This window comes from Vigna unguiculata, chromosome 6 (assembly GCF_004118075.2).
Source record: "Vigna unguiculata cultivar IT97K-499-35 chromosome 6, ASM411807v1, whole genome shotgun sequence".
In the NCBI taxonomy this organism is placed as follows: domain Eukaryota; kingdom Viridiplantae; phylum Streptophyta; class Magnoliopsida; order Fabales; family Fabaceae; genus Vigna; species Vigna unguiculata.
Window position 1 is genome coordinate 22,998,226 of NC_040284.1, and position 14,249 is coordinate 23,012,474.

The window sequence follows — 14,249 nt, forward strand, 5'->3', positions numbered from 1 at the left end:
GTCACATCACACCAACTAATTTGATTTATGGTTACAATTTTCTATTTTGTCCGTATCAAACAACAAATTAATCATGGGACAAATTGATGATTCCGTTAAAAAAAAAATAGAGTTAAATCACCACAATTCTAATTGTAAAGGAAATTGCCTTACCTAATCCAAACAACTTAAAAGTTCAAGCAATGACATCAATGAAATTAGAGTATAATTTTGATTGGGAGATTATAAGATGAGTAACTGCACTTGAGTTTTATCTCAATAGTTTGTCATATACAATTTTTAGTCAAATTATTGTATCAATGATAACAACACACAAGTTTCCAAGTTGAAATGGCTCTTCAGTCATTCATCAAATACAATATACAACAATTACGCAGACACCCAGTAAAATAATAATAATAATAGCAACAGATTTTGAGAAAAACAAAAAAGAAATTCAAAGCTTCCAATATATACCCAATCGGTGCAAAATGCCTGCAACAAAGGCCCAGAATAGGATCTCCGCAAAGATAACATACAACAGGATTCCTACTCTCTTCGAATGCCAAACATTAATGAAGACATGCTTTTGTATCCAATAAGTCTGTCGAAAAAGTTACAACCTCATCAAATTCGAATATACGAAAGAAAATTACAGAAATTATCAAATAAATGGAGGTTTAACTAAAAGACATTATGAGGATGTGAATTTACCAGTGTATTATGAGGGTCATCATAGTACCACCCATTGATGAATCCTGCGAAGATTCCTTCAGCTGCCATGACATAAACAAGCATGGCATTCATACCAATCCATTTCAAAGGCAAGAACAACAATGTCAAACCCCAAATATCAACCTGCAAGGATAATGCTAAATCCGTCCATATGAGAAATGTGTGACATTAATCAAAGGGGTAAACCTGAACTGAAAAAGAAACTAGAAGAAGACCTTAATAGAAGAAAGGCACAATTTCTAGTATTACGAATAAAATACCACAATGTAGAAGGCTGAAAAAACTAATGCTGCTGCTCCAGATGTCACACAAACATAGCTTAGTGTGTACAACTGTTTATTCAAAGGAATGGCTGCAACAAATGGAAGGCAGGGGTGAAATCAAAGTAAGCAACTAATAGTTCCATGGTAAGTTTTAGTCAACACTGAGTTAAGAATTCACACCATGAGTGAAGTGAAGAATAAGTCCTGAACCAAGGAGTGTTAAGCCAACGAGAATCCAGTGCTTCAACCTAGAAGAGTGATCCTAAAGTCACAAAATTGAAGGAGTAAGCATGTGTTAAAGGATTGTAATTTTCAAGCACTTTTTACTTCGAGTGAAAAGGCTTCACCTGTAAGTGTACGAGTACATGTCCAAAATGCAATCCAATGATTGTGGAGAGAATAGCAGATATTGAGCTGCAGTTACACCTACTTTGCTATTAGGATCCGCAGAACAAGTTACACATACAAAGGTGAATTCATTATCTTACACAGTCCTCAAAAGGGTCACTGAGATTTTCAAAATTTTGAGAAAAAATCAAGTGGCTTGCGCTAACCAAGCTGCTGAAGTTGAACAAAGGAAGAGTGAATATGGAAGTTCTCAACTCTTTCTTACTAATATGAGTGTCATTTTCAATTATTTAATCACATATAATGACAGCATCTATTTCAAATAAAACAAAGCTAACGTTGTCAAGAACTGATTGAAGTCTGTTTATAGGATGTTTGTGAGTTCAGCTAAACAAAGATACACACTAAGAGGGTTTGGAGATCACAAACAGACCTTAAAAGTCCTTCTGGCTCAAAAGGAGCATAACACCATGAAGGTGCACTTCTTTTAAAAGGTCCTTCATATGGGGATTTCTCTGTGCAAGCCTGCAGCACTCAAAAGGCAATTAGTGTCTGAAAATTCCTACAGACATAGAGCAAGTCTTTCAATTTTAGAGTAGAAGATAGCAACACACTTCAGATCTTCTCCACGCTGGACGCTTATACATGTGGTTGATTCCAAGCACCTCTCTGTCAATATATCCCACAACATTACAAGGGGGATCGAGTTTTCCCCTGACACCACAGGTCACCTAAGATTGACAGAGAAAACAAATTAGCCAGAGCAGAGAAAAATTTAGAAATACAGTAAGTAGCACATATACTAACACAGATATGGACACTTCGACACTTTTAATCTCCGAAATGTAGGACATAAGGACACAAATCAATATATTAGATCATTATGTATTTAAATACTCAAAATCATCTATAAATAAGATTAGTCAAATATAATAATCCAAACAAATTATCAGCTAATAAAAAAATAATCTAATATATATATCTAATATTCAAAAAGTGAAAAGTAGTCATCATATCAGATTTGTTCCTTATTTCTATAATCATAATAAAAACTTATGTAACAAATTTACAAGTTCATAAGTTTTTCAGAAAACCACTGTATCCGTAGTTATTAATATTATGTTGGAACCATGTCAAAATTATGTTCGAGACTAAAAAATGTGTTTCAAATTGGACATTTTACACATTTTACCAATAATTGTTGTGTGTGTCGGTGTCTAATACTTATTTTTACAGAAAGAAAACTGTAAATATGTTAAAAACTAGCAAGAATGAAACAAAAAAACTCATTTAATGCAAAAACCATAATACAGTCCACACTGGTGTTTAACATGAGCTCAAGTGAGATCATCACCAGGATTTAAAACCAAATACTACTTTATTGATATTCCCACTTCATGTGTTTTTGTGTACAGAGAGAGTATCAATAGTGTTTGAGAGTATGAGAGACAACCAACGGGAAGCTTACAGTAAAAGTTGTCCCATTGTATATGCTGTCTGGGTTATGGACAGTGAATTGCCAGTCCGGAACATACATTCCATATAGTAAAGCCAAGTAAACAGCAAGTATGCAAGCCCCCACTAGCCTGAAATTTTAACAAATAAATGTTCAAAAGCATATAATATTATCAATTAACCAGAACCATACTTTCACACACTAACCAATGCCAATAGTACAACTTGAATATTGAGAGTTGGGTGGGTTCTGGATCTCTATCTTCTGCACTTCTTGAAAATATCTCCACTAGTGCCACAACCAAATATGCCAGAGCAATTCTCTAGAATGGTTCAAACACAAGTGTTATTCTTTTTGTACTTAGACTTATCAGCTAAAATATACTCTAATGAAAATGTGCTGGAAAACAGTATCAAAGGGACAATGATGTTTTTACAACTAAAGTTTGACAACTTTCTCTTACAATCTGGAGTGACATCTTCTAAGTAATTTTGGAATATAGAAAAATGAAAAAATGGAAAAATGAGAAGTTACTTAGAAGATCCTGTCCCAACTACCCCAACCATACCACGAACCAAGGGCAAATGCGCATAGTATACGGTATGCGGCCAAGTGAGCAACCTGCCCAGGCCACCTATTCTCAACTATAAGGCACACATATAATACACGGCCAACTAGCAACTCCCTGTGTCGTATACTCTGTACTGAGTATCCCCTCAGTATAGTATGCAGCCACTAGCAAACCCTTGGGCCGCATACTCCGTATTGAGTATCCCCTCAGTATAGTATGTAGCCACTAGCAAACCCTTGGACCGCGTACTCCGTACTAAGTATTCCCTCAGTATAGTATGCAGCCGCTAGCAACCCCCTAGGCCGCATACTCTGTACTGAGGATTCCCTTATTACATAGTATGCAACCACTAACAACACCCTTAGGCCGCCTACTTTGTGCCAAAGAGCCCTCAGAGTATAGAACAAGTAGCCCATAACCAGCCATAGTCACCCAAACGACTAAGCGACCAAGAAGTACCCAGCCATTCAGATCCACATGATCGCTTACTGGGTACTGCATACTATGAACACCCTTCAGAGTATGCGGTATCCAGCATTCGTGACCCACAACCGCTTGCCAGTGATTCTCGAGGAACTTCTTAGTAATTTCACCCATCGCCACTAGATCCAGAAACAACCAAAAGAGGTATTTGGGCCCAAAGGCCCACTCCAGGTAGGACCCACAGGTAAAAAGGAGTATACGCATTAAAATATTTTCTAAATCTCTGACATCATCAGTGCTAACTTAAGCATCAGAGTGTCTTTTGCAGGCACCCCTGTACTGACATCGGAGCTTCATCGGAGTAAGAAGATACCCAACTGACAACCCAACACCAGATGTGGAGTACAACTTGGTCCCTTAAGAACAGATACCATCTCAGATTGTAAGATAAAGTCGTCAAAATTTAGTTGTCAAAGAATTATTTTCCTTATCTCAAAATCACCTGAAGAATGCCACACCACCTTATGTGTTTCATGTCAACACCATATGTTAGATTATCCGGAGCATGAGAGAAACCACCTTCATCATTGAGGTCATCCATCATACAAAAACAAGGCATGGCTTAGATGTTACCAGAATTAGATTTGCTAAAATGAAATCTAGATTCAATTAGTATTGCACATTATAGAAGAATAACTTTCAAAAGATCGAGCATATTTCAGCGAAGTGTATGTAACATCAAATAAGAAGTTCCCGATTCCTTTTCTCACCCCCTCCTGAACAGTGGAACTATTTAGTTATGCTGATTTGAAAAAGGAGGGTAAAAGGAAATGCATGAGAAAAACTAACCTTGCAAGAGCAATCCCCAGAAGAGGAGTTTGAGTGTTCTAACCACAACCTTTTTTACAGCTACAACTCTATTTGGTATTCTCTGTAGATAAATGGAAGCATCAACAAAGGGCTGGTTTGAATCAAAAAGAAGAAACATAGAAACTAACGCTTGAAGCATTCATAGACACCTATTTTCTCATTCGGAGCTAACCTTGAGAGCCAGAGGAATGGCCATCCCCACAATGAACAAAAAGAAAGGCATCACAAAATCAGCAAGGTTGCAGCCATTCCACGGCGCATGGCCAATCATAGGCCATTGCCCTCCGGCATCATCAACCAAGATCATTAACTACATCACATAGATTCAGAACATGTTAAAGCGAAATCATAACGATATACACGTCTAAAAAAATAAGCAAAATGATACATGATAACACTGAACGAAGGAAAAACAACTCATATATACTACTTCAAACCTGAAACTTCAATCTTTAATGTTTATGGTCTTGTTTTTCTTATATGCCATTCGACTTTTTCACTTTTATCGGTTTTGTTTTTCTTATATACCATTCAATATACTAACAATATAAATGAAAAAGAAACACAATAAGTAACCAAGTAAGTAATTGAACAAGTGACCAATACCAGTTCTCTATAATAGACTCTAATCCCAAAGCATTCTTCATATTATTCCTATTTTTATAGCAATTTTCATAGGCTTTCATTTATAACAGTTCATAACCTTAGCAATCTCTATAATGTTCTAAAAACACAGTTGAACTGCAAAATTAAGAAAGAAGAGAGAAGCACCGCAACAGTGAGGCCGCGAAAGATGTCTAGCGACGCGACACGCTTTGATTTAGGCAGCTTTGTGTCTGAAAGAGGAAGCGCTTCGGAAACATTGAGGCTGTGTTCGCCTTTGATTTCGGCCATGCTGTTTGTGAATTCTTTTACTCAAACTCCAACTTGAATTGGATTATGCTACTCTCAAGTCTCTTTCTTTACTGTGCTAATTTCTGATTCTAGTGCAGAATAATTACTATAACATAGTTGATTAAGAAAACAATTTAGCTACTCTGTGCATATCTTCATGATTTTCAAATTATTGTTATTAATCAACAAATGAGGATATGAATCATATCATTTGAAAGAAAAGACAAAAAGATTGATTCAAAGTGTAACTTTATTATATATTATTATTATTTGGAATACATCTATCTGAGGCTTAATGGCCAACCTTCTTGTCCACACGTGTGAAATACAAACATGTGCCACGGGAATCTTATCCACGTGCTCATAGTGATAGGCTGTGCAAAGGTTACTTCAAGTGAGACACATCTAGGAATCTGGATTCTCTTCTGTGTTTTTTCTTTTCCCTGTGAGTATTAAATATATATAATAATATTGATATATTAAATTTCTTTTTAACATAATTTAAAATATCAAAATGTCCATCAGTGTGTTTAAAACAGCACACAAAAATTCAACATAAAATTCAAATTCCACATTCAGGTAGATCAGACATATAATGATTATAATTTTGTATTTTCTACCTACATGTAAAAAATATTACACTTTTTACATTTAATTGTTGCATAGATAATTAATTTTATTTATTTTTCTTTACTAATTACATGAAATAGGAACGACTGAAAACAAATATTTATGCAAAAAATATTGTAATAATAGCAAAATCAAAATATATAATATCTTATGTTAAAATGTTTGAATTAGTTTTCTGATAAATTCTGAATTTTTTAAGACATAACTTTAATTAAAATTTTCATCGAATAATTAAAACAAGTTATCAGACAAAAGCTAAAAGAAAAAAAGATTACACCCTATGTATTACTGGCATAATGTCCACAATAATTATGTAATTTATAAGTGATTACATTCTATAGTAGTTGTTAAGCCTCTTTTTATGCTTGTATGATACTTGAAAGCATGCTTAGTAATTTATGTTTAATTTTATGACTGTTTAAATTTTGAATAGTGAACTTGTAATGCAAATGATAGAGAAGAAAGGTAAGATGCATCAATAAAATGAATGAAAGGAATGTGAAAATATGAGAAATAAGGGAGATGATGGATGTTTTGCTTATAATGTATATGCAATGTGATCTTAATTGAAAATTGAAAAATACCCACTGCCGTAAATAATTAAATTAAAAAACTAAATCCAAAATTACCTTATAATGTCACCAATGGTGAATAAAAAAGGATAAAAAAAATTAACTTTCGCCCTCATTATTTGATTAATTTTTCATTTTATATTCACATATCAAATTTAACATGATATTAAAGTTAACGGTGATAAAACAGGTAATAACACATGAATGAACTCTCCAAAATTCGAAGAATCAAGTTAAAATTTTTATACATGTTGAGTTTAAACCGATTCACTTAGTTTAATAAATTAACATGTCAAAAGAAGGATAGAATGAATGATCATATTCATCCGTTTTTTTTCAAATTAAAAGTTAAAAAAAAAAAGAATTTAAGAGGTTAACTTTTTATATTATATCATTTATAAAATGTTAATAAATATATAACTTAAATGATTAACATTTATAAGTTTAAGTTTCAATTATGATTATAATAAAATAATTTCACATATAAATATAATAAATATTTTAATTTTTCCACTTAAAAATATTAGTTAATCCATTAAAAATTTAAAAAATACACATGACTAATATGTTTTTAATCTTCATATATAATCATAATTAAAAAAAATATTAGTGCTAAATTCTGGTCACAAATTCAAATCCCATTTATAATTTAGTCAAGTCCACCTCATTTTTGATAATAATGGATTAAAACGGATCACATTTATCCGTTTTGTTATATATATATATATATATATATATATATATATATATATATATATATATATATTATATTATGTGATGTCAGGTATTTGATAAACCAATATATTCATTTAAAAAATAATAAAATACGATAAATAATATATATATATATATATATATATATATTTTGAAAATGTACAATAATTATTAAAAACATTATAAAAACATTATATTTATTGTACAAATCCAAATTAAATTATATATATTAAAATTATTAATATAAAAAATTATAAATTACTGTCACCATAAAAATATTATTTCTTTAAAAATATTATTTCTTTATAGATTAATACTTTATTAATAAGGAGTATTAAGGTATTCTAAAATATCGAACAGAGATACATTTTTAACATAGATACTTAATCCAATTTGAAGAATGAATGTATCGTAACCAAACTAGAATACTCTTTTTCCTTAATTACATTGTTATAGTCACATACTAGCCTGATAATGTCTTACATTTCCAGGTCATAATTTACTGTATTATATTTATAAGTACATAAGGACAACCCATTTGATAATGTCTCTATAAGTACATTGTTACCTTCACTAAGCAGCCGAAAATTGCATTCAGAATTTCAGATACCATATAGCTAAGAAGGGTTCTAGCCCGACTACTGTTAATTTCCGTACAAAATCATTTTGTTGTGATTATGTTTGTTTTAAATAGTTGATAAGTAAATTGAAACTTATTTTATGCGCCTATCTGTTTAGCAAAGCCAAACATCAATTATAGCAGGTTTCTAAGAGAACAGTATAAATGTAGTGGAGGCAACAAATTCCAAAGTTCTCTTGCATTTAGACACATAAAAAACAATGGTTGATAAATCATGATTTAGAAAACATGGAAAATTTGCAGCCAAAGGTGGCTTTCAAAATTCTACTGTCAAAGCAAACAACACACCGTATGCAGATCAAGAAGTTTTGGAGACATGATCGTTTGTCCCTGGGACTTGGTTCTTTGGTAGCAAATACAATGGAAGAAAAGAAGGCACGATGAATGCAATTCCAAGACCAAGTACAGCCAGTGCCACTACCCACCATGCTTCGTGGGGTAAGCCAAATAATAGTTCATCACATACTGCCCCCATCAATAGAAGAAAATACAGAATATTAGCAAATAATGAAAATGGTCGTAATACTGGAGTGGATTCTGTTGCAATAATCTAAAAAATATCAGATAAACTTAGGATAAAAACTTGTAATGAAGCATAGGAAGTCACAATAAGATCAATTATTAACATACTATGCAAAAAAGTTACCTATATTGTAGATAATAAATTGCCTCTCCGGCACATGCTGTTTTGCAGGAAACCCTTCTGGCTCAACAGTTACTAATACTAGCTGGAATTCCTCCTGAATAACGTCAATAACATAAGCATATATAAACTTTTCAGAAACTTTTGAGTATAAGGCTTGATACTAATATTGGACCTGATTGTTGTTCTTAAAAATTAGCTTTTCAGTGTTGAGCAATCTCCTGTTATTGTTCAGCATCACATCCGACCTGTTTCTCTTCAGTTGTATGGAAAAGCTAGCAGGTATCTGGTGTTTTTTTATTTAGTGTCAGTTTCCAGAGGAAAGATCCTCTGCAAAGAACTAAAGGAAGACATAATATACATACAGAAGCTGGATATGATATCTTCACTTCATACCACGTTTGAGGTTTCAGGCCCTGTAATTGATAAAAGCAAGAGCCACCTTGTAATGGCATAGTTTCTTTCCACAGCTCTTCTCCAACTTTCAAAATTTTGTCCTCAACGCTATCACAGAAAACAGTTGAGCACTATAACTAAGTTAATAACAAGAAGAATTCTGATATGAGGAGACCAAACAATTAAGGTGAATTATAAATAAGGACTTTTATACACTCACTTATTCCCAAAGCAGGGAGTTGGGCCATTCACGATGATGAGAAGAATGCCAAGCAGAATAAGCATATTTCACATGCAAATGCAAGGGATTGATAACGAAACACCTAGATCTTCAACTCAAGCCTGCAGAGGATTAGTATTTTAGTACACATTGAACCATTCAAACTTGGTAGAATTTAATATTGCAACAGACTCTTTATAAACCGCACCACCTATCATCAGATAAAAAGGGGCATTTCAAAGGATAAAAGAACATACAATTGAAGCTGACTTTAATGAAAAAGCTAGGGGAGAAAGTATTAAAACGTCAAATATTCATATTGTTATTGCGTTTCACAAATGTATTTAGTTTTAGATGGATTCTAAGGTGGACCATGCTCCACAATTAAGAGCCCGAAGATTCATACAAGGTGCACAATCCCTCCCTATAAAAAATCCCTTTCTTCATTGGCACCATGCAGCATCACTAGAGGCAATTTTCAAAATCATGCCATTTTTTCCGCTTTATCTCCCTCTCATTATTCCCCTTCTTCGCCCCTAACTCTCGTTCCATCTTCACAGTTGGATCACTAACAATTCCTAAAATGAAAATAGTTTTCAGAATGGACCCTTGCATCTCTAATTTTAAAGAAAAGATCCGCCAACATGATTATCACGTCATTGTCCCTTCTTCATGTCTATTTTGTCTACCAAACATAAGCACAACTCTAACTCCTTCAAAAGTGACACCAGATCAGTTGCATATTTAAAATGTAAAAAATAAGCTGTTACTAGACAAAGTCCAATCCAATCTAATTAGCCTACAGGTTCAGGCATACTCTTTCCCGAAACAAAGTTCCCTCTTCAAAACTCAGGGTGTTATCAAAGGACTCACAAGCATATGCACCTGCCTTACTTTTTCTCCATTGGTTGAATCATGGAAAACAACGATGCTACGCAATAAAAGACAATGACGCAGGACTAGAATAAACTTATATATTAAACTTGGCCACTGTCTTTCCCTACTCTGGAGAAACTAAACTGTTGCAGTTCTGGTCAGGAAACAACCAATCTCCTGGTATATCATCAGGGAAATGCACTACAACATGAGGTCTATCAACATCAACCAAAGCTTGATTGCACGCTTAGTTTTACAGTGAGAGCAAGCTTTGGAAACAATGTTTGTTCCCACATGGAGCACATGAATGTATGATTTGGCTAATTCACATCATTCCAGAGCCAGAGAGAAAAGCCAATAGATTTCATTAATTACTACTATATACCAACTGATCACATATGGTTAAAGATATGAAATGAATTGTCATTCACCATCCATTCCGATTTTAACGTTTTCAAAAGCAAATATGTCTATGAAATGCAAGCTGGATCAAAAGAAAACAATAAAAAATTAAATCTATGAGCTTTTCCAAGTTTAAATGTAAGATACATGCTACTTTGTCGGAACAGATTCCAACATCAGAAGCAAAACCCAAAAAGTAGCTTGAATCAGATGCCAAGAAGCACGTTTTTTACTACACTGATGAAAAGCCGTATGTGAATCATTAGAAAAACTATTGTTGTTAGTAGGATATTAAATGTGAGTTAGAAGCTCTCACAAGATTCTAGATATCTCCTTGTAATCAATACTTTAGAGTTAGAATTCTCTGTATATAGAGGTTGATGTATTCTTTCAAATCAACCAATTGAATAAAATCTTCTCTTATTTAGATTAATCCTTTTCATGTTGATAGCAAGTCCAGGTTCTGATTCTGGAACCTGTGGGTTATGACCCTAGAATCTTCTGATAGCTTCTACAAAAAAACTTAATATCCTACTAACAACAAATACTAAGGGAGCAATTATATAATAAACAATTGGGATGCAACATCTATATCTGGTAATGCAGGTAAACAACGAAAATCCTTGGTGCCTTACATGAAATATTTTTTCACATCAAACTTTGATAGGAATTTCATTTGGACCATTAACTAGGATTACCATATTTTTATTTAAATCTTGAACTGTTTTTAACTTATATTGTTTCTCTGTATTTCCCTATCTTGACAAAACTTGCAAATCAGAATTCATGATTTCGGATCCTTGGTATTATTTCTTTATTAGGATAATTTATGATTATATTAATTAGAAACTTTCCTTATTTTTTGTTTTATCAATTAGAATAATGATAATTATGATCCAATTAATTAGACATATCTTTATCATTTTTATTAAAGACAGTGACCTGATTGGAATTTTGTCAACGAGAAATTATTTTCAGAAAAGAAAAAACCTTTGTTAGAGTTTAGAATGGACGGAATATTATCAATTGAATCCATGCAATAGAGCTAATCAACCCATTGCATAGCATGACAACACAACATCAAATTCTAAAGGGTATTTTATGTTTACCATTAGTTTTTTGGTCTTCTGTTTTATGATTGACAGAAAAAAACTGACTAGCTTAGCTGGTAAAGAAAGGAAATACAATGAAAGAATGGAGGGATAGTGACCCAAGATTGTTAAGCTAACTGAAGAAAATCTCAAGTTCTGGTTGTCAATGTTCAAATTCACTATTGCCAATTGCCAATTTTGCAAGTGACAAAATGTACTAAATTTATTCAATATGATTCTCTCACCCAAAACTAATTGACCAATTTAAAATTTACTAACATCTGCTTCTTCTATTAATATCTTACCTCTGCTAACTAACAAGACCTGTAACAATTTCTCTAACCATTTTAACTAAGAACACCTATTTGAGGCCGACTCACTTGGCTGTTTTCAACATACAGTAGCGGCTGGATTACACACATTTGGCTTCTTTTTATCAAAAAATTTATCCAGTGGTGCTGCCACCATTACTAGTTATCAACACAACAAATCGAAGGACACACATGAACAAAGGTTCAAATCGTCAACCCTGCAACCTTGTCTTATTGCTCAATATACATACTTACATACATGCTAGTCTCCCTCATCTATACATATCCCTTAGTAGGGAGGAGACCTAACAAGCTAACATCGTCAATCATCTCGTATATAGCTATATACATGTACCGTGCAGTCAGATTAAATCTTCCCTTGCATGCTGCCCTAATTTTTTCCTTCTAAAATTGCACACATGCCATCATCTCTACTTCATCTACATCATTACTAACTATTTAGTCTAATTTTGAAATTGCTTATAATTCCACAGTCCACGAGGTTTGAATAACTCAAGTAAAGGAGATATCAGCTCATAACGAAAGTTGAAAGGTGGTTATGCAGCACAGATATGCATTTCAAACAAGGAGTCTGATTAATGTTCGCGATAATGTCTACCAGTAGGGAAAATATGGGAAAAATATGATGAAAAACATTTATATTTTACATTTTTGACATCAGTTGAAATCAAACAAAAATAAATGCAAATCCAAGATAATTTGGTAAAAATCGAACAAACAAATTCTAGATTATAGAGATAAAATGCAAATCAGTGAAATTAAAAAGAAATAAAATCAAAACACAAATCAAGGAAAAACAAATTGAATCATCAAACCCTACATTAATTGAGTTAACAAGTCGTATATTAAAGACATGAAAAAGATAAGAAGACAAACCTGAAACTAACTACCCAAAGACAAAGCTACCGAAGCTTCCAGGGATGGAGCGAGTGAAGCTTTGAAGGGCTTGAAGAAGTGTACTTAGGAGAGAGAAATTCAAAATTTACAATTTTCTAATGAAACTTCAAATTGATGAAATTAATATAGAAATGGTTTTTAAAAATAATTATAGCACTTTGATGTATATACTCATAAAGTAATTTAAAAATTATTATTAATAGAGTAGTCACCTTTTAAACATTTAAAAATATACTAAAAAAATGTTTCCTTACCACCATTATCTAAATTTATATAGGCTTAAATATACATTTGGTCCCTATTTTCATCAAAATTATTCAATTTGGTTCTTATTTTCGTTATTTTGTCAATTTGGTAAAAGGACTCGATTGAATACAATTTTACAAAAGTGAGGACCAAATTGACCACACAACGAAAATAGGAACCAAATTGAATAATTTTGACAAAAATGAGAACGAAATGTATATTTAAGCCATTTATATATATATATATATATATATATATATATATATATATATATATATATATATATATGAACCCATACTTCAATTAAAATTACGTATCTCTGTCATTGTGCTGGATAATTATCATGTTCAATATTTTAGAATACTGTACAAATATTTATTAAAGAATTATCTAATTTATAAAATATAGTAAACATTTGTTTTCCGTATTTTGAGTTGAGAGTTTGATGCAGACTTAATTGGAACACAGGCTTATAAAATTTTAAAAATTATATTACGTTATGGAATATTAAGAATCATATCATTACAATATGAGATATTATGAGTATTGAAAATGTGGAATTATTCTAAAAGTATGAGATATATAAGATATATCATAAATATAAAAGATATGTTATAAAAGAAATTTGTTATTTTATTTTATTCACATACCTTTTTTTTTTCTTTCTATATATACAAAATATAAAGTCAAATGACTATACGTGAGTTTTTGTAAAAATAAAGTCACAGCATTATTGATTCAAAAATTTTATTTTTTTCAATACAAATTTAAACGAGATACGGACTTAAACGAATATTTATTGTAATGATATTTTATAATAACAATAACTTAAACTTTTTTATTTTCACAATATTTCATACATATAATTTTAACTTAGATTGAAACGATAATAATTATATATTTATCATAGTTTTTAAATTTTCACACACTTTTTATATACATATATTATATCTTATTATTTTTAAAATAAGTGTATCAGATACATGTGATATCAGATAAACATGATGTCACCATAGCACAAAATTATTTTAGTATAAATGAATCTTTATAA

The 14,249-nt window shown here is 31.9% G+C and overlaps 2 protein-coding genes and 1 non-coding gene across 5 annotated transcripts; all 3 read right to left on the reverse strand.

Moving 5' to 3' along the window:
* Positions 1-317: 317 nt before the first annotated feature.
* LOC114187075 (heparan-alpha-glucosaminide N-acetyltransferase) lies at positions 318-5,717 on the reverse strand. 2 transcript variants are annotated; one of them, XM_028075199.1, is made up of 13 exons: positions 5,417-5,715; positions 4,818-4,955; positions 4,625-4,706; positions 4,278-4,354; positions 2,988-3,103; positions 2,794-2,911; positions 1,940-2,056; positions 1,759-1,850; positions 1,325-1,391; positions 1,158-1,239; positions 975-1,066; positions 694-837; positions 318-583 (listed from the first exon to the last, which is right to left on the reverse strand). In XM_028075199.1, the coding sequence occupies exons 1-13, from the start codon at positions 5,537-5,539 to the stop codon at positions 437-439; spliced, it is 1,395 nt and encodes a 464-aa protein (XP_027931000.1). In that variant the 5' UTR covers positions 5,540-5,715; the 3' UTR covers positions 318-436. The 2 variants fall into 2 exon arrangements, with proteins under 2 accessions (XP_027931000.1, XP_027931001.1); XM_028075200.1 differs by lacking the exon at positions 318-583 and having other exon boundaries at positions 930-1,066; positions 5,417-5,717.
* Positions 5,718-8,256: 2,539 nt separating this feature from the next.
* On the reverse strand, positions 8,257-13,055 carry LOC114187458. 2 transcript variants are annotated; one of them, XM_028075719.1, is made up of 6 exons: positions 12,932-13,055; positions 9,355-9,476; positions 9,104-9,242; positions 8,914-9,024; positions 8,742-8,835; positions 8,257-8,560 (listed from the first exon to the last, which is right to left on the reverse strand). In XM_028075719.1, exons 2-6 carry the CDS (start codon positions 9,417-9,419, stop codon positions 8,394-8,396), a joined length of 576 nt encoding a protein of 191 aa, XP_027931520.1. In that variant the 5' UTR covers positions 9,420-9,476; positions 12,932-13,055; the 3' UTR covers positions 8,257-8,393. The 2 variants fall into 2 exon arrangements, with proteins under 2 accessions (XP_027931520.1, XP_027931521.1); XM_028075720.1 differs by lacking the exon at positions 12,932-13,055 and having other exon boundaries at positions 9,104-9,265.
* On the reverse strand, positions 10,384-10,569 carry LOC114189330. Its single transcript, XR_003605634.1, has one exon. It is a non-coding gene; the product is annotated as a small nucleolar RNA snoR127 (small nucleolar RNA).
* Positions 13,056-14,249: the final 1,194 nt, after the last annotated feature.